Source organism: Megachile rotundata, chromosome 3 (assembly GCF_050947335.1).
Source record: "Megachile rotundata isolate GNS110a chromosome 3, iyMegRotu1, whole genome shotgun sequence".
NCBI classification, from domain to species: Eukaryota; Metazoa; Arthropoda; class Insecta; order Hymenoptera; family Megachilidae; genus Megachile; species Megachile rotundata.
The window spans coordinates 16,017,242-16,041,753 of NC_134985.1; the positions used below are offsets into that span (position 1 = coordinate 16,017,242).

Here is a 24,512-nt window from a genome sequence, read left to right on the forward strand (position 1 = left end):
GAGAATTGAGAAGATGCAAGAAGAGTGCAAGTTAGAATGAGAGGCATTTACAGGGACCCACCCGCCCTCCCACGAGCACACATATCTTAAAACTAAAGCACGCATTAAATTAGCTTAAAACTAACGCACGCATCCCACGATGTCCATCGAAGATCCGTCGATGTCTATCGATGTCTTCAATCTTCACGTATACGCATTTCATACACTCACTCATACTACAATATTTTACAATAGACGCAACTTAATATTAACTTAACATTACTTAAAGTTAGCGCATTAGTTGATGAAATCCCTCGAAGGAAGTCTTCAATGATGACCTCTTCATTACCTATAGACTAATTAGGTGTATTAATAAAAAGTAGAAACTGAGAAGCAAATGCAACATTAGTAACATTATAATATTTAGGCATGCACAAGTCATGCTAACATGCACAATTCATGCTAACATGCAAAATTCATACTAGCATGCAAAATTCATGCTAACATCTTCGGAATGAAAGTGAAATAAAACTCCAGTCGACTCGATAAATATACGCAAATAAAATTACAATATACTTGGGAAATATTCAATTACATAAAATCAAAAGCTGTAACATAAAAATGTAATTAAGATACATATGAAACATTTCATTACCCAAGTAAAATAAAAACCTGAAACATCTGAATGAAATTAAGACAAACATGAATTATTAAAATAAAAACCTGGAACAAACAAAAATAATTAAGACAAATATGAAACATTAAAAATTATTTACAAAAAATTAAAACCTGAAACATACAAAAATAATTAAGATAAAATTTGAAACATTAAAAATTACTTACATGAAAATAAAACCTGAAACATACAAAAATTATTAAGATAAAATTTGAAACATTAAATATTACTTACATAAAATTAAAACCTGAAATATACAAAAATGATTAAGATAAAATTTGAAACATTAAAAATTAGTTACTTGAAATTAAAATCTGAAACATACAAAAATTATTGAGATAAAATTTGTAACATTAAAAATTACTTACATGAAAATAAAACCTGAAACAGACAAAAATAATTACGACATATATAAATCATTAAAAATTACTTACATAAAACTAAAACCTGAAACATAAAAAAATAGTTAAGACAAAAATGAAACATTAAAAATTACTTACGTAAAATTAAAACCTGAAACATACAAATTTGATTAAGACACATATGAAACATTGAATTACTTACTTGAAATAAAAATCTGAAACAGACAAAAATTAATTAGACAAACATACATCAATGAATTACTTACTTGAAATAAAAATCTGAAACAGACGAAAATTAATTAGACAACCATAAATCAATGAATTACTTACTTGAAATAAAAATCTGAAACAGACAAAAATTAATTAGACAAACATACATCAATAAATTACTTACTTGAAATAAAAATCTGAAACAGACAAAAATTAATTAGACAAACATAAATCAATGAATTACTTACTTGAAATAAAAATCTGAAACAGACGAAAATTAATTAGACAACCATAAATCAATGAATTACTTACTTGAAATAAAAATCTGAAACAGACAAAAATTAATTAGACAAACATACATCAATAAATTACTTACTTGAAATAAAAATCTGAAACAGACAAAAATTAATTAGACAAACATAAATCAATGAATTACTTACTTGAAATAAAAATCTGAAACAGACGAAAATTAATTAGACAACCATAAATCAATGAATTACTTACTTGAAATAAAAATCTGAAACAGACAAAAATTAATTAGACAAACATACATCAATAAATTACTTACTTGAAATAAAAATCTGAAACAGACAAAAATTAATTAGACAAACATAAATCAATGAATTACTTACTTGAAATAAAAATCTGAAACAGACGAAAATTAATTAGACAACCATAAATCAATGAATTACTTACTTGAAATAAAAATCTGAAACAGACAAAAATTAATTAGACAAACATACATCAATAAATTACTTACTTGAAATAAAAATCTGAAACAGACAAAAATTAATTAGACAACCATAAATCAATGAATTACTTACTTGAAATAAAAATCTGAAACAGACAAAAATTAATTAGACAAACATACATCAATAAATTACTTACTTGAAATAAAAATCTGAAACAGACAAAAATTAATTAGACAACCATAAATCAATGAATTACTTACTTGAAATAAAAATCTGAAACAGAAAAAATTTAATTAGACAACCATAAATTAATAAATTACTTACTTGAAATAAAAATCTGAAACATTCAAAAAGTATTTAGACAACCATAAATTAATAAATTACTTACTTGAAATAAAAATCTGAAACATTCAAAAAGTATTTAGACAAACATAAATCAATAAATTACTTACTTGAAATAAAAGCCTGAAACAGACAAAAGTAATTAATACAGAAAATCGAAGGATCAAGGAATGAAATCTCCCTTTATTCGAAACGAAACACTTCAAAAATCGAAATCGTAGATTTTGAAAACCTCAACTCCGAAATAAAAATACGAAGAGATTCAGAAACTTCAAGACTCGTAACAAAATCACGCTGTTTGAAAATCTTGAATCCGAAATAAGAACCCGAGGAGATTAAAAACCTCAAAACCAAAATGAGATGACGAGGAGATCCGAAGACTTCGACACTCGAAATAATATGCACGAGATGAAAAAGAAACTAAAACATTAAAAATCAATCAAATAATAAAGTAAGACAGGAGAAGAAATAAAATAGAGAGGAAGCTTGAAAATTTCGAAGCTAAAAATAAAATCAGATAGAAAATTAAAGGCCCTACAAGTGAGTACAGGATGCAGGACACACACCATTCGCACACTCACGCATACTGTAATACATTATAAATGCCCTACATGTACCTCTTATTCTAAAATTGCACTCGTATATAAAACTTTGAAAAAAAGTAAGGGAATATAAAAGAAAGTTGGAAGAACTTTTACTACACAAACACACAAACTGTTACTATAATCTAATATGTAAATTAAAAAATTGTGACAAAGATGAGTGCAAGTTAGAATAAGAGGTACTTACAAAGTGCGCAGGTTTTTCGTCACAAATTGTGACGAAAAACCTGCGCCCGAGCCCACCCTTCCTCCCACAAGCTCGGAATTAAAAATCTAATGCACTCAACATGACTTACCAAAAATTAAATGCTAAAACAAATAAAAATTTATTAACATAGAAATTTGAGAAGAGAGAATAATGTAAGAACTTACCAAAAATTAAATTCTGAAACAGACAAAAGTTATTAAGACAAATATAAATTATTTCACTACTTACTTATAATAAAAATCTGAAACAGACAAAATTTTATTAACATAGAATATAGTGGGAGAGGGAGCAAAATCTTTCTTTATTTCATACAAGAATTTCAAGAAATACAAAACGCAATGAAAATTGCGAATTTGAGAGGACGACATCACTTACCAAAGAAGAAATACTAAAACAGATAAAAACTTATTAACATAGAAATTTTAGAAGAGAGAACAACATAAGACTTACCAAAAATTAAATTCTGAAACAGATAAAAATTGATTAACACAGAAGTTTTAGAAGAAGGAACAACATAACTTACCAAAAAATGAAATCTGAAACATACAAAATTTTATTAACCTATACAACAATCGTAGGAATAGAAGTGAAACGACGCTATCGAAAGACAAAAAACACAATGAAAATTACGAATTAAAAATCAATCAACAATAAAACAATTTATTAAAAATCAATTCCTGAAACAGAGAAAAATAATTAATACATAAAATTGGGGGAAATTAAAATCGCGAAGGGATATACAAATCTCGAATTTCGTAATAAAATCGCGAAGGGATATACAAAGGGATATCTCGAATTTCGTAATAAAATCGCGAAGGGATATACAAAGGGATATCTCGAATTTCGTAATATAATCGCGAAGGGATACAAAAATCTCTAATCTCAAAATTTAATTGGGAGGGCATAAAAATCTCGAATCGCGAAGGGATAAAAAAATCTCTAATCTCAAAATTTAATTGGGAGGGCATAAAAATTTCGAATCGCGAAGGAATACAAAAATCTCTAATCTCAAAATTTAATTGGGAGGGCATAAAAATCTCGAATCGCGAAGGGATACAAATAAAATCGCGAGTGGCTATGCTCGTAAAAATTCGAGCAAAACGTGACGATACATTTCGTATCGTTCAAAAAGCACATATAAAATACAAGAAAATAATAGCGAGCATAGTGACAAATGACTGTCCATCCTAAGATGGACAGCCATTAATAGTTCCCCTCTTCTTTGGCAACTTTTGCCGGGGCTCTTCGGCATATAGCCTCTTCTCTCTTCGGCAAAGCCTCACAAAAATCACTCGCGAAATTTTACGGTAACTCGGACATTCTTAGTTTTCAATTACATAAATTCTCAATTTTGCTATCAATCTCCATAAACAGGTAGCAGACAGTTTTATTAAAAATAAAATTGCAATACTATCCATTTATTTCGATTGATAACAAAATCGAAATTTTATGTAATATGTAATAAGTTTAGTAAGAAAGAATAATAATGACTCGAAATAAAAAGATATACGACCAGCGATTCTTAGAATGCGCTGTCCGTAAAAGAATGTCCGAGCAGAATATTTTATTTCACTGCACTTCACTTCACTTCACTGTATACTTCATTTTTGCAGTCGGATCTAGAACCCGACTGCGACTTACAAACTAAAAGGCCTGGCCTGAACGAACAATCGAGTTCAAGAGAATATTAAATAAATTCATATTTAATATTTTTCTCTTCTCGATTTTTCGTGAACCCCCCAGATGCAAGCATCTCACGTGTGAGAGAGGAGGACAGAGAAACGTGAAAGCTTGCTCTGGCCCTACCTACTTAAAACTAACTCATTCACACCAGAAGTAAGCTACCTGCCTGCCTATCGCTATATTTAAAAAATTGCAAAGTCCATTCTCACAAAAACACACTCCACGGTTCTCACACATACCACCCGGGTGCAAAAAAGCCTAATCCTAGGGAGTACGTCCCGGGACGTCTCCGACACCCGAGTTCAATACTACATTCACACTCTAAGTTCATACCTTTTTGCTGAAATCGATCGACAATCGACAGTGAACTTAACATATTTCATTTTCGTACTCTTTCGAATATTCAATGTAATATGTACATGTAATAATTTAAACTACTAATACAATTTTGTAACTTAATCAATTTATATAATTTTCAAATGACTCTACTTGCATTTTATATGCATTTTCAAATGACTCGACTTGCATTTTGTATGCACTTTCAAATAGAATTTTGCAAAATTTAAAAAATAAATCTATAGTTTAATCGACACAAGGTCCACGACCTAACCACACACACACGTGTAACTTGTGTCGATAATTCACTGTCAATTTGTCGATCGCCAAACATCTTAAAACTAAACCGTGTCCACCTGCCCTAACTCATGCGAGTAGCAACTAAGCACGCGCATGAATTTAGAGCATAAAAATGAACACGGCCACATGTATTTTGACCTACCAGTTTTCTTCATGTGTGCTGAAAATCCTGAGCTAAAAAACATGATTAGAAACATGCTAATAAAGTGTCTTCCAGCAAAAATTGACTCTAACTTTAAAAAACTTTCAAAATGGAAATTGGAAGATCACTTTGCAAAAATCTAAGTATATCGGTAGTTTCATTTTTAACAGATTTGTGATATCAAAGTAAATTTCTAAATGACTCAAACATTCGTAAATAACTTTGATATCGAAATCTGTTTTCCGCGATACTTTCTTGTACATATTCATTTAAAAAATTTTCACGCGTACGTAAAAATTGAAAGTGACTCGATAACTTTATGAAAATGACTCGACAACTACTGTGAAATCGGAGGGTCATCCGACTTCTATGACTAATTTTAATTTTAAATTGAAAAGAAGTTAAAACGCGATGTACAAGAAAACCCTGACCTGCTCTAATAAATATAATAAACAGTTTGTACGAATTTTGCACGATCGTACAGTCGTGGTCACTATGCTCGCTCAAATAATAAAAATACAACCAGTTCCCGTGTCGCTTCGGACCATTCGTCCTACGACATGATGGGAACCGGAGGAAACGTAAAGCATGCGACTCACCGATCGCTGACTTGCATCACTGCGATCGATTCACCTTGCAATTGGAACATGGTTGCTGCTTGGCTCGGAATTTCAGCTTGGCTCGGAATTTCAGCTTGGCTTTGGATTTCAGCTTGGCTTTGGGTTGCAGCTTGGCTCAAGGTTGATTGGTTCGATTGGTAGACTGAAGGTTAGGCAGGTAGAACCATAGGTCCACAAGAGAGGCCTCCTTTAAGCACACAAAAATCACAACGATTAATCAATTTGAATTTCGAATAGTATTTGTTATTTTTCAACGTGTCTATTGTACTTGTACAAGCATGCATTTTCAAATTTGTAACGTATAAACAGATTGCAATAATCACAAACAACTACACCACAAAATTCGGAATGTTTGAAAAATTTTGAAAAAATGTGTAAGTAACTGGTTTACAAAACATGCAACACTTGTGAAAGTACACTAAAACACATAGGTAACCACACCATTAAATGCATTGAAACATTTGTAATAGTATGTCAAAACACATAGGTAACCACACCATTAAATCCACTAAATCAGTATAAGCAATATGTCAAAACACATAGGTAACAACACCATTAAATGCACTAAAACATTTGTAATAGTATGCCAAAACACATAAATAATCGCATCATAGAACACCATAAATAATCCATAATAGCATGCACTATCACATGTAGTAACACATTAGCAATCACTTTGACACCCGTAGAATTACACCATAAATCAAGTTAAAATTTAAAAAAAAAAAAAAAATACACTAAACACGTAAATAACCACACCATAAAACACCATAAGTAATCCATAATAGCATGCACTATCACATGTAGTAACACATTAACAATCATTTTGACACCCGTAGAATTACACCATAAATCAAGTTAAAATTTAAAAAAAAAAATTAAAATTCACTAAAACACGTAAATAACCGCACCATAAAACACCATAAATAATCCATAATAGCATGCACTATCACATGTAGTAACACATTAGCAATCACTTTGACACCCGTAGAATTACACCATAAATCAAGTTAAAATTTAAAAAAAAAAAATTAAAATTCACTAAAACACGTAAATAACCGCACCACAAAACACCATAAATAATCCATAATAGCATGCACTATCACATGTAGTAACACACTGGTAATCACTTTGACACATGAGGAACCACACCATAAATCGTATTAATACACCCCCGTATTTATTAAAAAACACTTGATAAAACACACTAAACACTAGTAGTAGCACATTAGGTAACGCAGGGACAAGCACAATATCGGTTAAGTAGAATCCTTGACTCGTACCGGTAAGTGTTGACAGCTCGTCCGACCTCCTCGACTTCCGAAACACAACTGAGCACGTTTGACCTCGTCAAGTGTAAGTGTGATTGGTAGTTGCAGTAGCCAATTAGACACCATGTAATCCTCCAATAGCGTGCGACCATTCCAACTGGATGTTGTATAATTATTCTAATGTTAATTTTATTATAATTTTATATTTTTTAGAGCAATAATTTTGTTATATTTTTTTCTTCTCCAATTTTTCAATAAAATTGAAAATTTATACAAATATATTCGAAATTATTAGAGATTGATATGAAAGTAGATTTGCTTGATTTCAATTTTTTCGCTCATTTACTTACCAATTTAAAAGATCAGCGTTTTCGAGAGAACAAAAGCACCGACTGAGAGTGTCTCCTCTGGTATACTCTGTATAATTAATCATTTGTTCACAAATGCAAACAGAACTCTTCTTGACCAACACCTTTGAAATAGAACTCTTCTTGACCAGTGGCTTTGGTAACAGAACTCTTCTTGACCAACGACTCTGATGGTCACCACGTTCTTGTGTGTCGCCGTCTAGCGGTAGAAAATGTGAACTAATTAAACTACAGTTTCAAAAGTGTGTAGTTCACCCTGTTCGCCGGAGAGATGGCGCTACTAGTTCAATTTTATAAAAAATTCAATTAATATCAATTTTATTGATTAATATGCTATATATTTATTATATATTTATTCATATTGATTTTATACTGTTTGCAATATATTCCATGGGTCCAAAGATGGGGATTTTGTGTTCAGAATATTTCGTACCCTATACTGTATCTCGTCGATGATACAGAGAATGACATAAGAATGAAAAATTTTCTTTCGTGTCACAAAAAACCATTGTTATAAAAATTTTCTTTTGCATAAAACATCTTACTTGCAAAATTTGGTGGATATCGAAACATGAAGGTGTTTCGGTTTGTCCATTTTATTATATATCCTTTCTTGTATAAATTTGCATAATTAAAAAAGTGCGAGCATTTTCCAGATGACCCTTTAATCATCAAAATTACACGACTAATAATAAAATATAATTGTACAATAAATAAAACATCTTAAAAAAATACAAGTGAATTCACCAAATATATTATCCATCGTTCTCTTCGTTGCATTAAATATGCTGCACCACCTTAAATAACATCAGCTTGCATTTTATATTTTGTCAAAGATAAATGAACAGTACCTAACCTAAAATAATGTTATCAATTAGGAATATTATAAAACTTGTCTCCAACAAAATTTTTAATATACCAAACATTTGTGATGCTGTTATCACCTATGACAAGTGATGCAACGGTCAATAAATAAAGGAAGGAGAATACAGTTTGAGAAATCAGCTGTTGCTTGCCAGAGAGAACAGTTCCTGGCAGGATGCCAAAACGAACGTTGTTTCGAACAAAGTGCACGAGCTTTCACCAGAACAGCCCCGGGCCACGATCCTGGTTTTCTCTTCTTTCAACTATTATTTGCTTTTGCTCTCTTTTTCCAGTACATTCCCTCGCGCGCTCCCGTTTCGCTACTCTTCTCGCTCGTACACTTTTTTGCCCGCCATTAAAGGTAAATTTCGCGCGTTTCCGTCACTCGAGTTCGCCATTGTTCGAGAACGTTTGTTCTTCGCAAAAGAACAATTCGACGCGCCGCATCGATCGTTCAAGAATTCTACTCCTATTTTTATATCGAGTTTTAATTGTAATCTGATCCCTTTTAGATGATTTCTCCATGACCTTAGATGAGGGCAGTTTTATCAAGTGTTTTGTTACGAAACTTTTCCTTTTTTAATTTAAGTGGCAGAACTAATTTATGTTGGGAGATAACATCAGTATTACTAAGGATAGTATCGCCATTGTTAATATTTACGGTTACAATTACTATAATAGTGTTATTACAGATATTATTAATCGCGGTAAGTTTCAAATGGCAGAGCCGGTAATAACCCAGGACTTACTAAACATATACATTTATTCTAACTAAAAAATATTTGAGTATAAGAATTAAAAAATATAATAATTTTCAGAGAAAGATCACAAATGAAAAATGAATATTTGAAAAGATAGTGCAAAATTTGGAAAGTGAAAGCAGAGTATAAAATTATAGTAATGTTGGAGTATGAGATTAAGGTTTAATGATCAATTTATTAAACTTTAATTAGCAGCACATGATACGTATTTCTTAAGTACGCAGTTTAGTATAATACGCAATTTTTTTTAGAAGCATTCGTAGTTTCTCTTGATTAATGAATGCGTTGTAACTGTCAGAAATCATTCCCAACCACAAAGATGTATAAAACTTTCAATTACATTAAGCGTTAATTCTTAAAACCAATTTGCATCACGAATAAAGATATTCGTACACCTTTCCTGATTATTATCACGGAAGCAATTTATGACTGCAACCAGTCGAGTTAAAATGGAAAATTTATACGGATCTTCAATAATCTCGGATTTTTAATTAATACTTTGACTGACGGTTACTTTATGAAATGATTCATATTCTTTCATTATTATTTCTTTTATTTTGTCTTTAATTCGTGTTTTTAGTAGGGAAGTTAACGCGTGAAGTGTACATAATATAATACAAGAAAAAATATTGAAGAACTGCATTTAATACTTTGATAAATTTTCTATGTTTCAGTTTTACTGTGTTACGGAAGAATTTTATGACAGTATCGAAAATTTCGATTGATTGTAAAGTTGATTACTGTAACTGGATAACATTTTGTTTATAACAATCTGTCGGTAAAAGTTCAAATTTGATCAACACCATCTAGTGGAAGGTGTTCTAAGACTGCTCCTGGTAGCAGGATCGCAAAAAAGCGAGGAGGTATTCGGAGTAACTTTCCCGCGCATTTCTGCGCACGCGTTGTTCAGTTAGACTGGTGCCACCTCTTCGAAATGGCGTCGTAAGGTATGATATTGACAGCAAATAATTATAACTCCTCTATTGACTACAATTTATACACGTTTCCAATTAAAGAACGGCCTCTACTTCATTATCTATTTTCCCATACAATATTTATTCAGATTTTATTTACAAGTAAGTAATTATTAATACTTATCCAGTAATACCATCACGAGAATGTATTAGTGAATTCTACACGAAAAGGTAGTAATTGAATTTAATTATATTTCTCAATTATTAAAGTGTATAAATTGTACTCAGAAAACAAGTGATTAATAAATATAATTCATCGTAAATCGATCTATTCGTAGGCGTCATTGTAATAGACAAGTCTGGTCCTACTGCGCATGCGCAGGAACTGCGCGGGAACCTCCGAATACCTCCTCGCTTTTCTGCGATCCTGCTACCAGGAGCAGTCTCAAAACGCAAAACGTTAGATGGCGTGGATCGAATTTTAATTTTTACCGACCTGAACATGTGACAATTTCAGCATAATGTAATATTAATAGTGAAACAGACAGTGTTGAATACTTATGAATTATAATTTGAGAATTTAAGTATTCAAAGATTACTTAGAAATGAAAGGAATTGGGAATTTGCAATTTATAGTTGCAGAAATATGAACATCTCAAAATTTGAAAATTTCGCAATATAGTTAAATACGAATCTGAGAATCTCAACATAGTTCATGAAACTTCCCGACAAAATGTTTCGGAATTGCTACAATTCGACTGCAAAATTACGCGGTCCTAAAGGGTTAAATTTCATCGAATCCAAGTTTCTGGTAAAATTGGTAATCGAAGATACCTGGAAGAGGACAACAAAGCCGCCGGCGTGTCGAAGAGGGGGATTACGGGAAAGAGAGAGGAGGTTCCTCAGTAAGTCGGCGACCAGAGAAAGAGAAGGAAGGCCAGCTTAAGGATGGTGGTGATCGGGTCTGGATCCGCGACTGGCAGTTCACGGCTTGTAGTCTGGCCACAGTCAGTCAGTCATTCAGTCAGTCGGTTGTAGTCCGGTGGTGTACGAGATCGCTCCGTTGTCCGGAGCCGCGACATGTTCCTTTCTCGTCCCGTTTCGCACGATTTTCAACCGTATTGTTATTTAATCTGTTGTCGATACGGCTTTCTTACGCCTCCCCGTGATCGATCCTCCATTTTTTTCTTTAAATTTCGTGCACTTGGTTCCGCGTAAAAGTGAGCTCGATCGATGAAAGTGCAAGTGCTTGTAAGGTCAGTGTGTGCGTAAAGGACCTTCTCCTTTCTTCCGACACGGGGACCAGCGATAAAGTGAGAGGAGGGCGCGACCTTGAGGAGGATCTTGAGGACCTCCGCGAAGAGGTGACAGCCTCCAGAGACGTCGCGACGGAAACGCACGGATGGTTAACGTGAGTACATCTCGATTAATCATTACTAGGTTTAGTATTCATGGTTATTGATATGGACTTAGCGTCAGTCAATGTTTGAACTTTGATCGCTTCTACAAATTCAATATCGTTGATTAACTGAGATACACGTTCTTAACATTCTTATCTTATTACTTATGCAAGGTATCAAGTAGAAGTTAATCTATAATTGAGTATAATTTGGTATACACAAGAATTATCATATAACAATACCACAGATTTGATACAATAGTCAACTAACTAGAAGGATCATCATGTAACATTACCATAGATTTAATACAATAGTCGACTAACTAGGAGATGACACCTTTTCATATACTTTTAATATCATGACTTACTAAATAGAAATTGTACACTACTAATATTAAAAAAATTAATTCAATTAATTCACAAGGTTCAATGACCGGTCCCACAAGTTTAATATCATCGAAAGACAACTAACTAAAACAAGAGATTATTAAATTTGTAATTTCATAACTGATGCAGGGTATCAAGTAGTAGCTACCATTTAGTTTAATTGATTAAGAGGGTCGTCAATTATGGCTCCCACAAATTTAATATCATCAATGATTAATGGAGCGAATGTTTCTTAAATTTGCAATCTGGTAATTTATGCATCGTTTGCACGCGTACAACGTGCATCGTTTTTACGCATTCAAATCATTCAACAGTCTTTTATTACGAGTTGAAACACGAAACTGATTGATCGATCACAGTTCCGTTGGTCTCTAATGTGTTTCTGCTTGGATGCGACGCTAATTGATTAAATTGAGTAATTATTTACACGTTTCTTGCGGCGATTCCGATGCAACAAAGGCTATTAGGAGAGAACGGAGAAAGTACATAGTTAACTTATGAAATCGTTCGCGCCGTTTCCTATACGCGAAAGAAACGGCAAGAAACGAGACACCCGAGAAACTTACTGTGTTTCGCTGTGCTCTTAAACGTCCGGAGAATATCATAACTCGTACAGTCGACAACAAATATCCCTTAGGAACAAGGCTGAAAAAAACACCCACTCGTTGATTTTTGTGGACTTTTGGAAATTTATAGAAATTTGAGAGTTTGGAGATGAGTTAAGTTCGAGTAGGAAGTTTAGGTCTGGGTAGGAAGTTTAGATTTGAGAGGGAGTTTAGGTATTTGAGGACATTACGGTTTGGTCTAAGAATATGGTAATGTAGGGATGTGGTGAGAATATGTGGTCCAGAAATTTGAAGATATAGGAATTTGGAGATCTAGGAATATGGAGACCTAGGAATTTAAAAATGAAGAAGTTATAGGTACTTGAAGAGATTGAAGCTTGGGGACTTTAGGATTTGAAGACATAGGAATCTGGAAATCCAAAGAATTGGTATTCTAGGAATAGAGCTATAGATGTGGGGATATAGAAGCTTCTGAACTGATAGAATTTGGGAATATAGATTTATGAGAATTTAGAGACTTGATGTAGAGATATGTGGACATAGGAATTTGTAAACATAGAACATTGAAGACAATGATACCTGAATCCTAACATTTGAGAATATAGAAATATTGAGATCTACCTGTGGACTATTTTGACTTGAGGACCCAGAAATTCACTGACTCAGTCACTCATAAATCCTCAGAATGTCAAAGCTTAAAAATGTAAAAATTTATACAACTTATACTCAACTTCTTCTGCTTCATATGTTCAAAGATGAATAAAGAATTAATCTGTCCATCTCGATATTATCGACAGTTCAACAACGCGGAAAGAAATTCGACGTATTTTTGTGTTCTCCACACTCTGATACACAGGCAGACAAAAGAATACTTACCAGTGCACGTAGCCAAGATTTCCCTTGGTACTAGTAGGTCATTATGGAATTTCTAGCGAGGTGCGCCGCGCTATGTGACCAGAATGATTTCTTTACGTGAAAGTCACCATGGAATGGTACACCGAATCTATCTAATGAAATGGAAACTATTTGATCCAACCGGAATGTGAACACGCGGAAGACTCGTAGAGGAAGATTAAGTGAAAAATAACAGGGTGAAGCTTCTCAAAGCAAGTGTAGGAAACTAGGAATCAATGAGAGCAGGTTAACTTTGAAGTTTCAATAATGTAGCGCCTTTAATTCCGCCATTATGGGATGTAGGGGTAGAGCGGGTAATGGCGCTCGATTATAGTTTAAGTCTGGGGAAACTATAGTGTTATGCGTAAAATTATACTTTACACTTGAACTATTAAAATGTTGTATGAGGTTGAAGGTATAAAGAGATTTAAGTGATTTATGATACTCAAGTAATTTCTTTGTTTGTGAAGTTTCATTTGGAAATTCTTGCGAACTTGTTGTTACAAATTCTAAAACAATTCTCGGTTCAATAAATCCTCAGCTCCTCAAGTTTTGAACTCCTCAAATTGTTGATTTGCTAAATTCTTAACTTCTCAAATTCTGAACCCCCCAATTTTCAGTTCATCAGATACTCAACTCCTCAAATTCTGAATCTTCCAAATCCTCAACTCCTCAAATTCTGAATCCCCCAATTTCTCAAATCCCCAAATTGTCAAAGTCCCAAATCCCCAAATCCTCCAATTCCCAAGCTCACAACTTCCCAAATTCCCAAATCCCCAAATCCTCCAATTCCCAAGCTCACAACTTCCCAAATTCCCAAATCCCCAAATCCTTCAATTCCCAAGCTCACAAATTCCCAAATTCCCAAATCCCCAAATTCTCCAATTCCCAAGCTCACAACTTCCCAAATTCCCAAATCCCCAAATCTCCAAATCCCCAAATCCCCAAAATCACCAAAATCTCCAAAATCTCCAAATTCCCAAAATTCCCCAAATTCCCAAAATCTCCAAATTCCCCAAATTCCCCAAATTCCTAAAATTCCCAAAATTCCCAAATTCCCAAATTCCCAAAATTCCAAAATTCAAAAATTCCAAAAATTCCCAAAATTCCCAAAATTCCCAAAATCCCAAAATTCCCAAAATCCCGAAAATTCCCAAATCTCCATCTCCCAAATATTCCAACCCCAAAATAAAATCAAATACCAATAGAAATACGTAGTGACCTGGTTATCCCCCCTGTCTCGTATAAAATGTCCAGTAAAATAAAGACGTCTATCAAGAAAATGCTCTCGCATAGCAGGAGACTGACCTAACATAAGGTGGAAATACGTATGCGGGATGTGTCTAAAGGCTCGTGTACGATTACACCGGCTGCATAGACAACGTGTTACAAAAGCATCGAATGTGGGCGATCAAACGAGAAAGTGAAAAATGCTCCAGGGCCGTCTATATTGTCTTCTGAACGTCGTGCTACACCGCCCACTATCAACATTATATCGTAATCGCATGCGGGCACTGTGTTCAACTTATGAAACCATTCCACGATGAATGGACAGCTGGATTTTGAAGAATGCGAGATCACTTTCGATTGATCGCTTATTTTCGTATAACGAAAATTTTAATAAAACTTGAAGAGAAATTATAGATAAAAGACTTACTATTTAAACATTGTTTCCGAATAAATCAGCTTTGAGAAATTTTGATAAAATCTCTTTGAAGATACTTTTTCTTTCTTCTTTTTAAAATTATACTTTTTACTGAATGTTTAGGAAATATTAATGTATATTTATGAAGTGGTTTTTTCTATGAATATAACGAAATTAAAAACGAAGTTAAAGAACAAAACTTTACATCAGATTATACAGTATTTATAGTACCGGTTTCGTGCAAGTGTGCTCCAAAATGGCGGAAGGTTGATCGTATCTTAAGAAGATGTAAATTCCGTTCTTTTATACAAAATTAATTAAATGTTTAAGGAACGTGTCTACAAAACAGGTGTTTTCTATATTTTTCTGAACAGATATAACTACAGTTACTACAAATCAAAGGCTCAGATCGGATTAGGTATTTATTCGACCGAATTCGTATAAACTTAGCTACCAACGAGACAGCGAAGGTTGATGATATCTTAAGAAAACACAAGATCCAAAAACTTCACGGTAGACCTGTCGCCTCGAGCGATTCGTATAAAAATAGAAAATGGATTATGAAGAGAAATTTATAAAGTAGGCGGTAATTAGGAGCCGATAAGGAAGAGTGTTTTAAGACTCTTATCGTAATCACGCATCGAAACGAATTACTGAGATGTTCGAACACAGAGCGGAAAACGCGTTAAAAGACCAAGCAGGAGGAAACGAGTGAAACCTAAGGGGTGGAAAATTCCTTTCAAATTTATTCGCTATTATAGCGAATTGTACTTGCGATTACGAATTCAACTGCATTCGTTTATGGCGTTATCGAGCATTGCCAGGAAAAATTTTGCAATTTTTTCTCCCGTTTTCCTTCACGGTGCCGAACCCTGGAATACATTGATTTCTCATTGAATTTCGTCGGACGTGCGAGCGACGATGCATGCAGCCTTAATACGATGGATCGTGCCATGAGTATGTATCGGAATCAACAGGATCTGTTAACCGGAAACGGAGATGGCCGTGCGCATCGAACGACGGGGATGAATTCGATCACGTGAGCGAAAGCTCGTGTCCGGATAATTTAAACGCATTTGTTGCCTTTCGATGCATCGTGTTACGAGGCCCTCACACTTTCTTACTTCCGTTGCATTATCCTGTCGCTCAGTGCAGTCACAATTCTTTGGAACTCTGGTTTTATTAATCCTTGACCAAGGAGCAGTCAGGTTAGGTTAGACACATGTCGGAATATACAATAGATTCTTGAGTTATTTGGAAAATTTACTTGTTGGATGTGTATGTGGTTAGATACATTGTAAGACAGACTGTTAACAAATAAACTTTGTTAAGAATATTAAGAATAAACTTTTTTAAGAATGTCAAGAATAAATTTTAAATATGTTTCATCTTTTCAATCTGTATGTATCTGTACCTAAGTGTCTAGAACCATCAAATATTCATTTCATTTCCTTTTCCAGTAAATTTAATTTAACCGGTAGTTATTTTAGCTGAGTTTGCAGTGTCACACATGCATTCACCACATATGAACACATATGTTCATCGCATATGAATAAGTATATAATCAAACATATCAACATAAAAAATATTTAAGAATTTGGTCATTCCATTTTTTTAAGTATTTACAACATACAATATCCAAATATTAAACTGCATAAAATGTTTAAAATAAAAATGTAAAGATGTAAAATTTTGAGAGCTTGAAAAATTTGAAAGCTTGAAACAATAGCTAGGAATACAGAAAGAACTAAATTAAAAGTGTACGCCTGAGTGGCCACAAGAAACAAAGAGACATACAAAGAAGGAGAAGAATGATAGACAATAACACATCCACATATGGCACCTGTTGGCGGCTATGGTCGAGGTACCTCGAACTCGACCAACGCGTTTCTACCTTGCGAGATTCCCTTAGCTCGAAACCGGGTCTTCTCTCCACGACCTCGAAACACACAAATTACCGAGGCACGAAGTAACGCGTGTACACAGGAGAGGCAATAGTAGAGACCGGTCGTTTAACGTACCGTTTCTCGTCCACCTCGCGGTTTGTCTCTTCTTCAAGAATTCTACCGGGACCTCGCAAGATCGTAGAAAGCGCTTCCGATGCTCGGAGTCGTCGTTTTCCTACGATTTACAGCCTCCATGTTCCTCCCACGGACCGAAGGGGATTATAAATTGAAGAGAATCTCTTGCTTCCACGGCGATTTATTTTCCGACCGTCTGTTCGCTAAAAATATTTGCCGCTAAAAATCTGTGATACCGGGTTCTCCAGATTCCAGAGTTCATTTGTTACCTCGGGCTAACGAACGTAATGTATCATGCGCAAGGGAACACCCCAGGAATTATTCAAATTAATTAACTACTTACGCTTGCTGCTTACCTTTTGGCAATTTTAATCTTGCTTTTGTATTTTTCGCATTCCAAGACTTAGAACATTGCGAGGTATCTCAGACTTGAATAGGGAGGGGTTGGAGAGATCAAGGTCATTTTTAATCGCAGTTACATAGTAAAATTAATTTGGACACTTGGTATCTTCGTAGAAGTAATGAACTGCAGTGAAAGTGTATGTCGCTAGAGGTATTTTAATTATGAACGATGTTAACCTAACCTATAATTCTTTCTGTAGTTAGCTACTCCCTATCGTAATACTAAAATAAATAACAAAACTTGAAATATTGCACATACTCTAAATTTAGCTGTTTTTAATTGTATAAATGGTATTGAACTCAAAACTCATAAGGTTATCTGTGACATTGACCTGTGGAGTGCGTCACAAGTGATGTGGAGTGCGTCGCAAATCAATCTTCAAATTCAAACTTTCTTTTTATCTCATTTCTTCTAATTCTCTAACTTGTATAATAGTCGATAATCGCTCCATATTACACTTGAAGTATCACTGATAACAGTACATGTATCACTGATAACTGTACTCTAGCTAACTGTGCCTTCTATAATGGATACCTAATAATTTTACTTAATGTGATAACTTTAGTCATTGTTGAAATCGAATGTTATATAATGCGTGCAGATAAAAAAGTACAGTGCTCGAAAAAACGGTAGTTTCTCTAAAATTACACAGCAGGCTTGTGAAATTTTTGAATCGACTTCGCTGCAAAGGTTACACCATAGGTGAGAAAGCTGATCGGCAGACATTTTGAGATTATTTTTTTATACGATAATCATTGCATATTGATATGTAGTTAAGTCATTTAATATTTAACTTGTATGATCAATTTATATTTGATACATAATTAATTCATATAATACTTGATTCATCCATATGTTTATACATATACATAATACATATGTGTGAACATATACACATGCATATGTTCATATTGATTAATCCATACATTCATACAATTTTTAATGAAGTCATATACTATTTAATAAATCTAAACAATATCAAAATTGTTCATACAATATTAAATATTACAATCCTTAACACCACATAATATTAATAAATAATACATAATTACATTTTTATTAACATAAGAAATAGTACTTCGCAGAAAATAACCTGAAAAGTAGCACGAAGATAAAACTTCGTTGTTTCGAAACGTCGAAAGGATTGAACTAGAAAGAATGAAGTAGATAGTCGATGATTATAGTAATTAGCAAAGATGGTTGTGTACCATTTAGAAGCAAAGAATCGACCGATCGAATGAACTTTCGTCGATGTTCAAAAGGGTAACAACCTCGAAGAACGACATCGGAAAAACGTCTTCAGGCTCGAAGCGAAAAGAAGAAACTCGACTCGTTGGTCGAGTCCTCGTAAATCAGAATCTCTTCAGGATAAAATTAGTGTCAGTTAAGGGATACCATGGCGCCGAGCAATTCCGTGTCGCCCACAGGCTATGCAGTGAATTAACGATTGCGAGTTTCTTTGCAACTCTGCATCGTAGGATCTTCATTATGGCGTTCTTAGAGATCTTCTTGCGATATTATGATATCTTACGTACTTGAAATATTTAATATCTTCAGAAATATAGGTGCAGCAAATTTCTTTTTAGAAGTGTTGAGAGGGTAATTGAAAATGTATGAAATAATAGAAGGTAGATGTGAAATGTGAATTGACATATAAATTTTTATATCGACAAATCTTCAAATTTGTAAAATATTAAATTTGAGAATTTTTTAATCCTTGAATTTATGAATCGATGAATCTACTTGATCTTAAATCTAAGATCAATTTATTCTCGTCTGGAATCAGGAAGACCCCCGAGTGTCCAAGAAAGGATACCCGAGATAAATGGTCGGATAGCCATTGGCTTGGCACAGTCTCTTCCGTACACTTTGCATTCACGATGATGCATAATCGCACGAGACGAGGCGCGATCCAAACGGGGGTTGGCAGGCGTGCGTGTAAGATCGAGGCTCGTGGTTCCTCGATTCTTCCTCGAGATATCGTTAAGCCGCTTGCACAAATTTCCGGTATTTGCCAAGATAGCAAAAGCACGAGCGACTGCTTACAGCCTGTTCCATTATCGCCTAACGCGATCTCGGGAATCAAGGATAATAAAGAGTGCGATCGTAGTTCCGGAAAATTGACAGGGAACTTGGAATAAAATTTCACGTTCTTCAAAATTTTTACATTACTTACTAGTTAAAATACTAGTCTAGTTTATGAAATTTGTAGTGTGCATCATAAGTATAACATGATGTTAGACAAGGGGTTAAAAGAACAATATGTCTCTCGTAAGATGTGTTCGAGTCGCTCGGAACGATTCGGAAACGTTCGGTAAGTTACGCTGCGTGCGAGGTTCTTCGATTCGCGACACCGAGTATATTTTAGACGACAAACAATTTCAATATATTAGTAAATAGAAAGTTAATCATAAAGAAAATTAAAGAGGTTTCCGTGTCAAATAATTAAAACTCCCAACATTATCTATTTTCACTTGAATTTCTGCTTGAACAGAAAAACAACTGTATGTGTCTCATAGAACGCCTCCGAGTCGCTCGGAACGATTCGGTAACGTTCGGCAATTTACGCCACACGTGACGTTCTTCGATTCGCGACACTCGGTATATTTTAGACAGCAAACAATTTAAACATATTAACTAACAGAGAGTTAATTATAAAAAAGATAAAAATTTTCAACACTTCTCCAACAATTAATAATTCAATTACTAAAAGTTCCAACAATATACAGATATTTATTGCATTCGTATTTCCGCTCGACTATGTCGCGTTCTCGCTCGATTTCTCGTGATCGAGCAGGTAAATCGAAACTCACAGTCGGTCGCCAGGTTCCTGATTTCGAAACCAGTAAAAATTCACCGCGGAAATCCTGCCGCTAGGGATATCGAACAGGATATACGATTACGCAAGCTTCGGCCACGGAATCTGCAGACAGGAAGCGATTCTGTTCTTTCGAATCGCTTCCTGGCTAATGAGACGTTGGAATGTGCCACGATTATACTTCCACGTATAGCACACATAAATTATTTTTAAAAAAAGTAAGGAGTTCAAGGCTTACGGATTTGTTCGAGTAACATTTAGTGCTTTCGACATCAGCTGCAGAGCTGCTAGAAAAATATCGATACCGGTGTTGCCATGATTCTGGTAATTCTTGAGAAACGTGTCCAGGAAACGACAGGTGATTTTGATTACGAATAAATCGCCAAATTGTGCTCGTTCCGATCGTTGAGCACACTTTCTCTCGGTTGGCTAGCGCACTATGCGTTCTGTTTTAGTTTTACGCAAATTTCTGGGTAGATGTGAGAAGCTGTTTTAGGGTTGCAAGGATTTGGAGATTGAAATTTGGGATTTGGGAATTTGGGGATTTCGGGGTTTGGGAATATGGGAATTTAGGGGGTTGGAAATTTGGGGATTTAGGGGTTAGGAAATTTGGGAATTTTGGGGTTAGGAAATTTGAGAATTTGGGGGCTTGGAAACTTGGAAATTTTGGGGTTAGGGAATTTGAGAATTTGGGAGCTTGGAAATTTGGAAATTCAGAAATTGGAAAATTTGAGAATTTTGGGGCTTGGAAACTTGGAAATTTTGGGATTAGGAAATTTGAGAATTTGGGAGCTTGGAAATTTGGAAATTTAGGAATTGGAAAATTTGAGAATTTGGGGGCTTGGAAACTTGGAAATTTTGGGGTTAGGGAATTTGAGAATTTGGGAGCTTGGAAATTTGGAAATTTAGGAATTGGAAAATTTGAGAAATTGGGGGCTTGGAAACTTGGAAATTTTGAGGTTAGGGAATTTGAGAATTTGGGAGCTTGGAAATTTGGAAATTTAGGAATTGGAAAATTTGAGAAATTGGGGGCTTGGAAACTTGGAAATTTTGGGGTTAGGAAATTTGAGAATTTGGGGGCTTGGAAACTTGGAAATTCAGAAAGTGGAAAATTTGAGAAATTAGGGGCTTGGAAACTTCGAAATTTTGGGGTTAAAAAATTTGAGAATTTGGGAATTTAAGGGTTTGGAAATTTGAAAATTTGGAAACTTGAGAATATGAATAATTTGAAGATTTGCATATGTGAAGACTTGCATACTTGGATATCTGAGCATCTGAAGATTGACTGAACAATAGAATATTAGAATATCTAAAACTATAAAAATCAGTAACCTGATAATGTAGAACACTATAAAAAACACTCATCCGTGGTGTTTAGTTACTCTAGCAAACTCGCCACGACCGCTTTGGATCATCACACATAATAGTCTCTTACCGAAGCCACAATCGCTTCAACTAGTACCGACCATAACCATAATCGATTACATATGCAAGACGAATGAAGTTACTATTATTTTCATTCGTGATACCCAATGAATTGTAACTTCTTACAAACTAAGCGTCTGTAGACAAAAACCCTTGGTCTCGAGCTTTTGTTTTCTCTCCGCACGGATTTTCCAATTTTGTGTCTCTATTGTCTCCTCACTCGCTTTGTTAAAAGAATTATGAACGCTCGAGAACATAGGAGAAAAAACGATCGAGGTAATAGAAAGTGTACGATTAGTCATCGGACATGAATACTGAATCACGTGCACCTTGCAAACAATATGTATTCTTCATAACTTTAAAGTCTAATCGATATTAAAAATTCATTAACAACAAAAATATTGGTTATAATAAAAAAAAATCTAGTTTAATAAAATCTAGTCGATATCGAAAATTAATTAACAACAAAATTGTTGGTTATAATAAAAGAAAAATGTAGTTTCACAATTTTAATAATTTTAAAGTTTGTATAAAATAAAATAAATGAAGTAAAAATTAATAGTATTAAAAAATACTATTTTTGATCATCACAACCTTCAAGTGACCTTGTGACCTTGTGACCTTCAAGTTAAAAAATTAATCAAAAAGTTCTGTTATTTTTATCCAATAACCATGCCATTAGTTATTTACAAAGCTGTCTATCTTTTCAAATTCAATCTTGAAAGACGTCAAAACAATTTTTAAGACCTCAAATACCTTTTTAAGATATCAACTCAATCGTAGATAAGACATCGATATCCCCGCAGAAAGATACCGTTCTCCACAAAAGCAATATCTCGTTCATTTCCGCGTTTCATCGAGTACACGCCTATAATCAGCCGGTGGAATCGTTGCTTCGTTTTATTATCATCATTCCGTAGCCAGAGGTTCGCTGAATCGACCGTAATTTGCGTCTCGAATAACTGCTCTCGGGTTTTCCACTGAAAAAAATAGTTAAATCGCCGTTAAAATTCCGGAAGGCAAAGAGAGCCGGAATCTGTAAAAGACACGGGGTCTAACATCGAGAGAGGCGAAACCATAAAGGTTTCTTCGGCAAGAGTTTCGCTGTGGTGGTTGGCGAGCTTCAAGGCCGCTGGAGAACCAAGCGTGAAACTAGTCCGACCGGTACGAGAGTATGGTAGCTATTATATAGCTAAAGGTATATAGTGGATCGGCAAAGTGTTCGGTTTAGCGGAAGGCGAAGTCGAGTATCTTGGTACAGTCAATGGCAAATCTGGCTTTCCAAATCTACTAACTGAGTCGAGGTTTACTTATTCATTTTTATGGATTTTTGGGGGTTTGATGATGTGGGGATCGGTTATGTATGTGGAGACGTATGTGGAGACATAATTTAAGGGTGTTTGAGTTTGAGGACTCTTGGATATGGGAATATAGGGATTTGGTGATGTAGGGTTTGTGGACTTAGGAAGTTAGGAATGTAGAAGTGGATGTAGAGATTTATAGGTTTAGAGATTTGAGAATGCAAGGTATTTGGAGTTTGAGACAAGTGGAGTTTGTGGATCTACAAATTTAGAAATATAGACACTTGTGGATTTAGGGATTTGGTGGTTTGGGAATTTGGAAGATTGGAATCTGGCAAGTTTGAGATTTGTTCGAGTTTGACACTTGGAGATGCAGGAATATGAGAACCTAGATATGGCTGAAGTAGACCTAGAACATTGGAATATAGGAATTTGTAGATCTAGGAATGTTGGATAGTACAAATGTGAGAACCTAAGTATCCACCTAAGAATTTGAGAAAATTAAGACTTGGGTATCTAGAAATATGGGAACTCTAGAGGACCTATTGAGGACCTACTAATCTTACTCCCAAGTCTTACTACTGGTCTCCCAATATCCAGGGTCTACCTCATCACGTGGTACCTAACCTAACTCCATCAGAATTTTCTAAAACCTCCAAGTACGACACTAAACAAAGCCTACTGCTTCAGTAACAAAATTCGTCAAAAATACTTTACATTAGATTTCTCTACAGACGCCATCTTGAGCATCAAACATCCTTATCACGTGGCAACCTAAATCCGCGTTCAAACACAAATAAACAGTTTGAACGAAATCTACCTTATCTCCGAGCACGTTTTAAACTCGTGTTTCTGTACCCGAATTTCCTGTATTTTCACGCACGATTGATTTTATAACCGCGCTGTATCCAACGCATACCGATTACTATATCTATACATATGCACTACTATACGCCACAACATGCAGCTGACGGAATCGCAAGATGCGAAGCATGCTTTTTTCGTGGTTTCCTTCGTTCAAACGATTACACGCCGGTATCGTGTCTTGCACAAAAGTAAAAAAGGACAGCCGTGCAACCAGCGATTTTCTAAAAGTAAATGAAACTTTGACGGTAGTTTTTTTTGCGGAACGAAATCCGATCAGTGATTATAGGCAGCGTCTGAACATGTCAGATGGGGATGCTTTTTGTCGGCTTTCAATGGAGACCGTTCCACCTGAGATTCCTTTGTCTTGGACACGTTTTCTTTGTTCAAATATTTTATGGTTGCAAGTAGATTCGTTTGGAATTTTAGGGGAATAAAAGTTGATTATGTGACTATTGA

The 24,512-nt window shown here is 34.6% G+C and overlaps 1 protein-coding gene and 1 long non-coding RNA gene across 3 annotated transcripts in view; one reads left to right on the forward strand and one right to left on the reverse strand.

Moving 5' to 3' along the window:
* Positions 1-8,145: 8,145 nt before the first annotated feature.
* On the reverse strand, positions 8,146-9,068 carry LOC105662213 (uncharacterized). 2 transcript variants are annotated; one of them, XR_001095643.2, is made up of 3 exons: positions 8,736-9,068; positions 8,539-8,647; positions 8,146-8,453 (listed from the first exon to the last, which is right to left on the reverse strand). It is a non-coding gene; the product is annotated as an uncharacterized LOC105662213 (long non-coding RNA). The 2 variants fall into 2 exon arrangements; XR_013037561.1 differs by lacking the exon at positions 8,146-8,453 and having other exon boundaries at positions 8,524-8,647; positions 8,736-9,064.
* A 1,638-nt stretch (positions 9,069-10,706) lies between these two features.
* Positions 10,707-24,512, forward strand: part of CalpC (calpain C) — a 47,060-nt gene continuing 33,254 nt past the window's right edge. The window contains exon 1 of the mRNA XM_076529543.1: positions 10,707-11,741. Within this exon, the coding sequence (XP_076385658.1) occupies positions 11,733-11,741 (9 nt within the window). The 5' untranslated portion in view covers positions 10,707-11,732. The remainder of the gene's footprint in view (positions 11,742-24,512) is intronic.